Source organism: Pinus tabuliformis, chromosome 9 (genome assembly GCF_031772625.1).
Source record: "Pinus tabuliformis cultivar Carrire ecotype Pingquan chromosome 9, CPIR1, whole genome shotgun sequence".
Classification (NCBI taxonomy): Eukaryota; Viridiplantae; Streptophyta; class Pinopsida; order Pinales; family Pinaceae; genus Pinus; species Pinus tabuliformis.
In genome coordinates, this window is record NC_142307.1 from 560,456,138 (window position 1) to 560,468,545 (window position 12,408).

A 12,408-nucleotide genomic window follows, 5' to 3' on the forward strand; every position below is an offset into this window, starting at 1 on the left:
TTTGTTGTTGATGAATATTTATGGAGAACTATGCGTTGGCTTCAACGTTTTTGGTGAACCTTTCACCCATTTAGGGGCTTGAAGCTTAACTCTTTATAAAAATAATCATATAAAAATTAAATAAATAAAATGACTCATGGTATTGAGAGCTCATGATATTGACCCATGGAATTCATGTGGAATATAGCATATTTAAAGGGGGAATTAAACCAGAGTAGATCCATCTTAAATTTGGATCTACAAAGGGCCAAAAAGGATCAAATCTTTTAAATCTCTTTTCACTATAAAAGAGGTTTGCATCTCAAGAGATTTGATCGCTCTCAATACTTGGTAGATTATAAATTAAGATGGATCTAGGTTGGTTTGAACATTCTAAGTAATTGAAGTTAAATATTCAAAATCATTAAACCATGATTAATGGTGATTGAGATAATTGGATTTGAGGTGATGTATTTGATAAATTTAAAATCTTTACTACATAATGATGATGATGATTAGTGTCATTATTCTAGTAAATTGGATTTATTTTACTTTTCCACATTAATGATGATACTAACATTTCATGGAATTTCAAATTTTTATAATAATTTTATTAATTAAATTTTAAAGATCAATGCTTAATTATTAAAAATCCAAAATTAGAATGCAACAATTTGTAAGTTTTTATTTTTTTACAATTTAAATTTTTAAAATTAGAATATTCAAAATCATCCTGCCATAACTATTGGTGATTAAAATAATTAGGCTTGAGGTTATGTATTTGGTAACTTTAAAGTATTTACTACATACAAATTTATTTAGTAATTTTAAAATATTTTACTATTACACATGGATCATAAATAACGCTTTGTTTATGGAATTTTATTTTTTTTAAAGAAAACTTCATTAAATGTCAAGGAGGATTAGCGAGGATTAACTCTTAGGTTTTAAAAATCCAAAATTAGAATAATATAACACTTTGTTGGTTTTTTTCTTGGGATAATTTGGTCCTCAATATAACTTGGAAAAACACGCCCACTTTGTATGGATTAAAAGAAAAGAATCCAAAAGCCATTTATTTTGGAAAAGGGCTTTGAATTATTAAGGGGATGGCAGGTATGTTAATTATGTATATAAAACAATCATAATATTAGTCGTTTTTTTTTATATATGCAAGTTTATATATTTTATATGAGGGATATACATATTTTGTCTATGACATTAAAGAACTTGGGTGGGGAGAGTTCCAAGTATTCCTTTCAAACATACGAGATAACCCTCATAATATTAGATATAGTTTATATTTTATTATTTTTGATACAAAATTCAAAGTCAAGATTCTAGTAGTTATAGATAAAAGTTTTGGATTGGACTATAGATAAAATGTATTAAGAATATATATATATATATATATATATATATATATATATATATATATATATATATATATATGTCCAAGAATAACACCCAAATAAAGTGGGGAATTGAACCAGTGACGTAACATCAAGGAGTGCCTTAACAAGACACCCGATCACAATCTATCCAAAATCCCATGAACAAATATTAATTTTTTTTATATAAAAACATCAAAACAATTTTTTTTAAAAGAGAATATATATAAAACAATTTTTAATAATTGTTGGATCCCTGCCCTTTCCTCCTAGCCACTTCCGCGCCCTTCCCCCATCCCTGCCCGCATCTTTCTTGTTTCTCCCTCACTCCCTTGTTCGTTTGTTTTCGTGTTCTTCTCATTTCTCTATTTTAGTTCTTGTTGTTTAATTAAGAGGAATTTGCCTCTTCTCTATGCTATTAGATTCCTTAATCTTAATTAGTGGTTCATTATTTAACTTATTAGGTTTAATAAACTTTTATAATCTATATCTATATATATATCTATATATATATATATATATATATATATATATATATATATATATATAGATATAGATATATAGATATATATATATATATATATATATATATGCTTATTATTATATCAATTATTTATGTTTTTATTTGTTTAGTTTTAATAGTAGATTAGTCTATTAATAGGTCTTGGGAGTTAATTATTACAATTTATTCTATTATATAACAAGAAACTAGCTTGCATAATAACTAATTAACTAATTATTTATATATTTATATTTAATTTTGAATATTTATATTTATATATTATTACATATTACATTATTGATTTAAGGATTTCGATCTTACAATTATATATATAATTAAATTCATAATATACATATATAATTATTTATTATTCCATATTATGATTTCAATTATCAAAGAAAAATTTTATATGGTTTTTCATGTTAGATTAATAATTGATGTTTGTTTTATTGGTCTTGGTAGTTATTTCAAACAATTACATTTTTTGGAAATAAATATAACAAAAACTAACTTACATATTAATTAACTAACCATTTATTTATATAATTATAATTAGGAAATAGGCCCATTAATAACTAATTGTTTCATACTCTTGATTATTAAATACAAACTTTACCTTTATTTAAACTTTGGTAATAAATATAACAAAAATTTGGTATATATATATATATATATATATATATATATAATTTTCCTGTCCCTTTCCCTCAGTCCAATTTAACCGTTTTTCAGTCAAATTACCCAGTCCAATGTAGTCGTTTCCTAGTCAAATTCAGTCGTTGGAAGATCTGCTCTCCCTATTTAACACACAGCCATGATCTGATTCTTCAACTTGTCCTGAGGATGAACCACAGTCGTTGATTCGAAACGCATCAACAAAAGTATTATAATGTGATCTCTGTCAAAGAAATCTTCTCAAAAACCTAAAAGAAATTAAAAGAAACAAAAAACTATAAAATAAATAACGAATTATTTTGTTGTGTGTGTGGGGAGGAGGCATCGCTCCTCCATCGATGGGCCAACCACACAACTTGAGCACGATTTATATGATCAATTATTTTATCGATTATTTTTATGATATTTTTTTGATGTTTTATTTTTCAAAGGAGCACTTTACCAAATGTTGAATAAGGAGAGAATTTCCCAAAACATTTTGCCTAAGTCAAATTACATAAAAATAAATCAATGAATCAAAATTAAATTAAATTAAAATATTAATGTAATGTAATGTAAGTCTTTTAAATTGAGCAAAATAAAATAAAAAATAAAATTAATCCTTGTTGTCGATGAATACTTTTGGAGAACTATGTGTTGCCTTCAACGGTTTGCCCAAAGTTTCTAGTGAATCCTTCATCCATCTCCAGACTTGAAGCTTAATTCCATATAAAAATAATCCTATAAAAATAAAAATAAAAATGACCCGTGGTATTGAGAACCATGATATTGACCCATGGTATTCATGTGGAATATAGCATATTTAAAGGGGAGAATTAAACCAGCCTATATCCACCTTAACTTTGGATCTACCAAGGGCTGAGAGCGATCAAATCTCTTTCACTAAAAGAGGTTTGCATCTCAATAAATTTGATCGCTCTAGGTACTCGGTAGATCACAAATCAAGATGGATCTAGGATGGTTTGAATATTCTTAAGAATTAAAGTTAAATATTCAAAATCATTAAGCCATAATTAATGGTGATTGAGATAATTGGCTTTGAGGCCATGTATTTGGTAAATTTAAAGTTTTTGCTACATGCAGCTTTAGTAAATTTGGACTTATTTTACTTTTACATATTAATGATGAAGCTAACACTTCATGAAATTTCAATTTTTTTTTTAGGAATTTTCCCATTAAATCTCAAGGATTTATGCTTAGGTATTAAAAAACCAAAATTAGAATGCAACATTTTATAGGTTTTGGGGGTTATAATTTTCTCATGATTTAAATATTTTAAATAATTAAAGTTGAATATTCATAATCATCATGCCATGATTATTGGTGATTAAAATAATTGGACTTGAGGTTATATATTTGGTAAGTTTAAAGTGTTTTCTACATACAAGTTTGTTTAGTAAATTTGAATTATTTTACTCTTACACATTGATGATGACTAACGAAGTGTAAGAAAATTGCATTAGATCTCAAGGAAGATTATGCTTAGGTATTAAAAATCCAAAATTAGGGTGAACACTTTGTTGGATTTTATTTGGTCCTCAATATAACTTTGTGATAGTTAACTGAAAAACATGCCCACTTTGTATGCATCAAAAGAAAAAAATCCAAAAGCCATCTATTTTGGAAAAGGGCTTTGAATTATTAAGGGTTTTGAATGATTAGGTGGATGATACACATGTAAATTATCTATATAAAACTATTAGTTGTTTTGTTTTTTTTACATATACAAGTATATATATTTCATATTAGGGATATACATATTTTGTCTATGACATCAAATAACCTAAGTGGGAGAGTTATGATTATTCCTTCAAACCATAAGAGAAAACCCCCTCATAATATTAATTGTATTTTACATTTTATTATTTTTAATATAAAACTCAAAGTGAAGATTCTAGTAAGTATAGATAAAAGTTTTGATTGTTATTTTCTTTGACGATGAACAATTAGAATATTTCACTTTTGTGAATTAAATAAAAAAAATATGCCATATAATGTTGGATGAAAAAAGTAATATTAATAAAAAAATAGAAATATAAAGATAGTCATCCAAACTATATGTTTTATCTTTTTCAATATTTTATTTTATTTTTAATTAAAAAAAAAAGAAAAGGTGAATCACATAATGTTAAGGGAATATTATATTAATATAAAAAGAAACATATTTATTACTTTATAAAAAGTAAAGAAAGAGTAAAATCTAACTAAGAGTGAGGGGACAAATAAATGAAATTCAACAAAGCAATATGTTTAATCTTCCCAATACTTCTTTCATACATGGGATAGGTGGAAATTTTTAAAAGGCTATGTGTAGAAATTATGGTCTAGAATTGCAACTGCTCATGAAATTTTAATCTAAATCACAAGACATGGTCTTATTCTATTGCTCTGCGGAATTAAATTCACAATTTAGAACATCAATCACAAACATGTAATGAGAAATAATGCACATGCACGCAATATTTTTCCAGGGGAAAGTAATCTACTAAAAACCCCTTTGCCTACTTGCATTAATCTCATGAATAGATATGTATTAAAATTGCTAGCTCAATCTGAGCTCAACCTGCAAGTGAATAACCTATCTCTCTGCTCATTGAGAAGCTCTGACCTAGTCTTAGTCAATTTCCACCTCTACTCCATCCCTTATTTCCTTACGTAATTCTCGAGGAAATTAGGCCCCTATTAATTAGGAATTTCCTCTAATTGATTTCACAATTCCCAAGGTTGATCATCTAACTGCATGCAACACTTGTACACTCAAGACGAGTCTACAACTGATGTTACGCTTCCTTGGAATCTCCACCACAGTTGGGGAACTTGAATTCTCTGCATGCACTACCTATTTTAGGTTGATTGATCAGTTAACTGGATGATCATTGAGTTAGATTGTTGTCCCACTGCACAACTGACCTTCCACTAGTTCTATCAATAGTTAGAACTAATTTAACTTAAATAAACTTGAAACAATTGACCTTGATTGCTACAAATTAGCAATCACACATTCTTAACTAAAATCCAACTCCTCTATCTCAAATTTACTGAGCTAACTAAGTGACAAGAGCCATGTCACACAATTTAACTGCATCTAAGTTGTTTGTTGATGTGGAAATTCAAATTTTCTCAATTTGACCAAGGCTAAATCAAATTGAGACATTTTTGTTGCATTTTCAACACTCCCTCTCATCAAGAAAGGGATTATCAACCACCCCTATCCTGTACCTTTGGAACTTGAAATTCCCTCCTGACAAAGTCTTTGTCAAAATGTGAGCATCTTGTTCCTCTGTCAGAATGTCTTGTAGCAACATTATTTGCCTCTGCACACAATCCCGTAAATGGTGATACTGAAAATATATATGCTTGGATTGATCGTGAAATACAGGATTTTCAAAGAGCTTGATGTAACTATGATTATCATATTTGGATCCATCATCTTACCAAACAGTCCCACACGTATCTTTCTCATCCAAATTGCCTTAGATGTTGCTTGACTTATAACCATCTATTTTTCTTCTATTGAGCTGAGTGCCACATATCTTTGCTTCCTACTGTACCAGGAAACAACTGTGGACTCAACACTGAAAATTCCACCTGATGTACTCTTTCAGTCTATCAGAATCCCTACCTAATCTGCATCTGTGAAGCCACACAAATTCACTCCCTTTATCCATCTATACCATAATCCAAACTGGGTAGTGCCTCTGAGGTACTGTAAAACATGTTTTGTTTCCTTCCAAAATAATTTAGTTGGCCTAACCATAGCTTGGCTCAGTTGGTTAACTGCATAACACATATTTGGTCTTGTGTTCATAAGATACATCAATGAACTTACTAGCTTCCGATAAATGGTAGCACCCACTTCTTCACCTGAAGTGGCATCCTCCTTCCTCTAGTTGGTCGCTAGAGGTGTCTCCATTGGTTTACAACTCTCCATGCGGAATCTCTGTAGTATCTCGTTTGCATAATTACCTTGAGACACAAACAATTCCCCATTGCCTTGCCATACTTCAAACCTAAGGAAGTAGTGCATGAGACCCATGTCCTTCATTTCAAATTCCCTTGCAAGGTCCTCCTTGCAAGATCTGATCAATTGCTCATCACTAATTAAAATCAAATCATCAACTTATAAGACAATAATAAGAAAATTACTTTCTACTGAAATATGTTATAGGTTCGCATCCACTTCACTTTTGGTGAAGCCCAAACTACTGAGGTATTTTTCGATCCTAGTGTACCACGGACGAGATTCTTGTTTGAGACTGTACAACACTCGCTTGAGTATCCACACATGAGACTCCCAATCAAATGTCTCAAAGCCTTTTGGTTTCTCGATGTGCACCTCCTCCTCAATATCCCCATTGAGAAATGTTGTTTTCACATCCATCTAGTGGATCTTCCACCCCATCTACATAGCCAGAGCAAGAATTGCTCCAATGGATGAATAGCTTGCTACTATAACAAAGGTCTCCTCATAGTCAATTCCCTCAACTTGAGAGAATCCTTTGGCCACAAATTTGGCCTTATACTTCTCTATTCTTCTGTATATTGCATGCTTAACCTTGAAGATCCATCTCCAACCCACAACCGATTTATCTATCAATCTTGGGACCACTTCCCAAATATTTTTCTTTATAATGGATTCATATTCCTCCACCATTTCATCAATCCAAATAGGTTTCTCTACAGCTTCCTTGAAAGAGGATGGCTTAGTCTCTACAAGCTCAATCATTAGAGCCATGTAGCCATTGTACCTCTCAAGTAGCCTCCTTTGCCTGCACAAGTATATCAGCTTCCTTGGTTCTTTTCCCACCTCCTCTGGATGGTTCTACTTAAGTGGATGTCTCCACTCTCTGATCCTCAATTTGTTGTTGCTCCACAACTTCCTAAGGCTCCTCCTTTGGAGCTAAAGGCTCTTCTTATGGTGGGATCTGAAGCTTCCTCTCAAAAGAGAAATGCATCGCTTCCTTGTCAAACTTTACATCCCTTTGCACAACTGTCATTCTGAGGGAAGGTAAGTACAAGCGGTAATTGTGAGGAATTTCTGTGTAACCCACAAATATCCCCAACTCTGTTGTCAACTCAAGCTTCTTCCTTGATTCTTTCGATACATGGCAATAAACAAAGGCTCCAAAAATCCCGAAGTACAACACATCTGGATTTCTACCCACATAAGGCCTCCTCTGGTGTAATCATACCAAGAATCTAATGAGGTATCTGGTTCTGAAAATAGACTGTTGTGTTGCATGCCTCACCCCACAATTGCAATGGTAGGCCTTAGTTATGTAACATATTTCTTGCTTCTCCCACAATGCTCTGGTTCTTCCTCTCATCTACCCCATTCTATTGTGGGTTGTGGAGTGTTGTCATCTCTCTTCAAATTCATTCTTTCACACAGAAACTCTTGAATTCATTCGAAACATACCCACCTTCATTATCACTCCTAAGAGCCTTCACCTTCTTGTTGGTTTCTTTCTCAACTAGTGGCTTGAATTCTACAAACTTGGAGAATGTATCTTCCTTCTTCTACATGAAGAATATCCAGCACTTCCTTGAGAAGTCATCAATAAAAATGACAAAATATTTGTGTTGGGTAGTGGAGGATGTTGAGAAATGTCCACAAGCATCAGAGTGGATCCTTTATGAGATTACATGTGCTTTGTTATTGCGATCGTGGAATGTGGATTTTGCATACTTCCCTAAGGTACATCCTTTGCATACTTACTGTTGCTGAAGTGCTCCTTTAGGGGGGCCAGTGGTTATTTGTTGCATAATCTTCAAGGTGTTGTGATGCAAATGGCTAAGTCTTATGTTCCAAAGTTCAGCGACATTACAGCTCTGCACTTTCTCTTCCTTACTGCTTAATGTAACATAATATTCCACATCTAGCTTATACAGGTTCTTCACATGAACCCTAATTTGCTTCACATGTCCCATAGCTATGTGTCTGAGGAATTCTTTCCCTTTGTTAAAGATCACATCATAAACATGGTCTTCCAAAACTGCAACAGAGATGCGATTTTTCTTTAGTCCTGGAACGAACATGACATCCTTGAGTCTGAAAGGGGATCTTGAATCCCCCTGAAAGGTGACTATACCAATCCTAGTCGCATTGTACCTTCCTTCATCCCCAAACTCAATGTGCATCTGGATATATTTCTCCTCTAGGTTACTGAAAAAATCTCCACACCCTGTCATGTGGAATGATAAACCTAAGTCCAAGTACCACATGCTCCCCATCACTTTGTTGGCCATACATGAGATAAGGATGAAGTCAAGCTTGGACTGTGAAGCCAAAGCTTGAACTGTGAAGCCAAAGCTTCACCTACTGCTCCTCCTGAGGTCTTATTGCTCGACTTTTTGTGTGGAAACTTCATGGCATATTACCTGAATGCATCACAATTGAAGCATTTAATTTTGGACAAATCTTTCTTTTTTCCTCCTTGATTGGATTCTGGTTTAGTTTGAGATTTATTCCATGGCTTAATACCTGATTGGTCCATGATCTCTATTTAAAGAGCATGGAGGGTCATTTGTAGGGTAATTGTTCATGAAAGAAGCTTATGTAAATTTTCATTCTTTTATTATTAAATTGCATGAAGTGGTCGAGTTGGCTCAGGCCGTGGATTGTTTCCCTCTTTGAGGGTTTTAACCACGTCAACAATACTGGTGTATTGATTTGTGATCTGTTTGTGAGCGGTGTCCTTTGGTGTTCTATCTGAGGAACTTACCTTGTAAATTCCTACAAAAAAATGATTTTTATTTAAAAAAAATTGTATTTTATTTTTAAAAAAATGCTTTTATTTTTATTTTGTTAATTTTTTTTTTGTTAAACTATCTTTATTTTTGTTTTTTTTTTTACTTATTTTATGATATTTTTAAATTTTTTTTCTAATTTTTTATATTTATAAGTTAATTTTATGTTATTTTTTATTTTTTTAGGTTTTTTTGTCTTTTTTATTTATAATTTATTTTTTTTGTCATGTTTTTAAGTTTTTTTTTATGCTTTATTTCTTGTTATTATTTAAAATATATATATATATATATATATATATATATATATATTTTCTATATTTGAATTTTTAGTGTTTTTGTATTATTTTTAGTGTTTTTACTATTTTTAATTTTTTATTATATTTTTTTTTGTTTTTTCTTTTGTATTTTTTTTTGGGTTTTTTATTGTTTTTTTTTCAATATTTGAATTTTTGTTTTATTCTTTTTTTTGTGTTTTTTTATTGTTTTTATTTATTTTTCCAATATTTAAAATTTCTTTCTTTTTATTATTTTTTTGTGTTTTTTTTCTCATTGTTTTTTCTTTTTATCAATATTAAAAAAATATATATCTTTTGTATTATTTTTTTTATGTTTTTTTATTGTTTTTATTTTTTTCAATATCTGAATTTTTTTTGTATTTTTCATTTTTATTTATTTATACATTTATTTTTTTATTTTGGTTTTTATTTTCATTTTTTTCTACATGGTCTATGTCGATGCTCGTCTAACAACCCAATCCCATTATGGACAATTTGATAGTTGATTTTAAAATTTTCATTATAATGAATCGAGTATGCCCCCACAATGTATCAATTTCATGGTTGGCCTTTAAGTTTTCATTACAAAGTGTCGAGTTCACCTACACCGCGTGTCAATTTGATGGTTGATTTATAAATTTGTTTTGCAATGTATCGAGTTGTCTTAGAATAAGATTTTAAAATCGATATATATTTTGCATTTAAAAAATAAATTACTATCGAGTGTTCATTTTTAAAGTTTTTTGTCATAAAAAAATTTCATAATGTCATGCTTGAAATATTTTGAAAATTTGAAATTTTTGTGTAGTCATAATCTTTGGTTTTAATTGCATGGTTGAAAATTTGTCAAGATTTTAATGTTTTTTTAAGTCATGATATTTTATCTTTAATGCTATGGTCGAAAACAATTACAATTTCAAGGTTTTTAGAGTCAAGATATTTTATCTTTAACAACATACATGAAAATAGTCAAATTTCGAGACATTATATTTTATCTTTAACATCATGTTCGAAAATTGTTGGAATTTTACAGTTCAAAGTCTGGATATTTTCTTTTAACTCTATTGCTAAAAAATGTCAAAATTGTAACCCGATTTTTTTTGTTATTCCAGAATAAACAATTTTTTTTAAGGGTGTTTTTTTCATCCATTTAAAAAAAAATGATTTTTACTTCCATTTAAAAAATGGTTGAAAATTTACCCAAATTCTGGAATAACAATTTTCATTTTTGAATTGTTTTTTCATGTTTTTTTTTGAATTTTTAGACTATCCGATTTGAGATAATAGTTCCTTTTTCATCCATAACTATGTTTCTAACATCTAATGAAATAAGAAGAAAAAAACCACATATATATATATATGAGAGTTCAAACTCATACAAATAATCTTCACTAAAAGACCGATAGGCACTTGTTAATGGTTCTTGCTTAACCAAACTCTAAAAGATGGCAATGCAAAAGTGTAAGGCGAAAAAGAGAATTTAGTGAATATTTTGATACTCAACTTCTAAAATTTTATATTGTAAGTTTTTTTGCTATTTTTTCTTTTTAGCTTTATTGTTGTGAACCGCATTTTCAACCTCGCATTTTCAACCTTGGTAATATGCATATTCCATTTCGATGTTTAACTAGTTATAATTATTATTATAGTGATATCAGTGAGAATCATTTATTTTCGATGTTTAACTAGTTATAATTATTATTATAGTGATATCAGTGAGAATCATTTCTCGTTAGGCAAAAGCTCCATCCAATTGCAAATTTCTGGTTACATTTTCCAGAATACATAGACATTAAATAAGCTGTTACATTTTCCAGAATACATAGAACCACAATGTCTGTGATACAATGACCACCAAAATAAGGCAAAATAGACAACTGAAGCAAAGTTTTATTCTTATACATGACCCTGCTCTATATTGTATATATCGTTATATAATTTGATTGTAAAAATAATTTCTAATTATGAACACTGAATAACGAAGTTACCATAAGCGCGGAACTATGAGTTTTCTATCACAGTCCAATCTAGAACCAATGGTCTTCTCTGGTCGAATAAGTGAATCACAGCCAACAACAACGATAATGTATTCATAATTCTAGAAAACAATGGGAGGAGGAGCAAACCCTGTCGGCTAAAAATGGAGCCGCGGGGTGCTGCCATCCATTTGCTGGAATCACATGAGAATTAACTATACTTTGTTCTTCTTCTTCTTCTGGGTTTTGTTTTCCAGCTCCTTCAAGATCTCCTCCTCCCAACGGCGATACCAGGATTGGAGATAACAAGGGAATTGGGCTCCTGCAAGCTGGCAACCCCATCGAATCCGGGGACAGCCTTCTCAACTGCATTTTAGCCGGCGCCAGCTTCTGCAATCGGCTAAGAGGCCGCCGCTCGGGCTGAGAAACCAAGAGTCGAAACTCGGCCGCATCGTCGTCATGTCTCTCGGTCGATTCAAGCGTCCTTTCCTGCACAAGTTCAACAGCAGCAGCACCACCACTTTGGCCGGAAGCCATTTCTCCTGACTTTTTAACAATAACACCAGACATTTGCCTGGCAGAAGGCACCTGTTCGAATACCCTTGCTAATGAAAAAAAATAAACCCGTTTGTTACCAGGTCTGATGGCTTGGTACTGATCAACAACTCGCAAATGGGATTATATAAACAGATGGGGAATGCATACTATTATTTGGTATCACAATAAAATAGAAAGAGTCCTTCTACGACTTGTCGCGTGACGGTGGTCTCCGCCAGGATTTGTGGATGTCATCTCTACAAATCCAACGCATGTGACTTGACGGTGGATTGTGTTGACCGCGAATTACACGACGGATCGAT

At 31.2% G+C, this 12,408-nt stretch overlaps 1 protein-coding gene across 1 annotated transcript; it reads right to left on the reverse strand.

The window, feature by feature from the left end:
• Positions 1 to 11,662: 11,662 nt before the first annotated feature.
• On the reverse strand, positions 11,663 to 12,118 carry LOC149149741 (uncharacterized). Its single transcript, XM_089442576.1, has one exon. The coding sequence runs from the start codon at positions 12,116 to 12,118 to the stop codon at positions 11,663 to 11,665; it is 456 nt and encodes a 151-aa protein (XP_089298702.1).
• Between the last annotated feature and the right edge of the window lie 290 nt (positions 12,119 to 12,408).

What these genes read in the sequence shown, in the direction of transcription:
- LOC149149741 (XM_089442576.1), bottom strand. Translation starts at nt 12,118, where the DNA reads ATGTCTGGTGTTATTGTTAAAAAGTCAGGAGAAATGGCTTCCGGCCAA.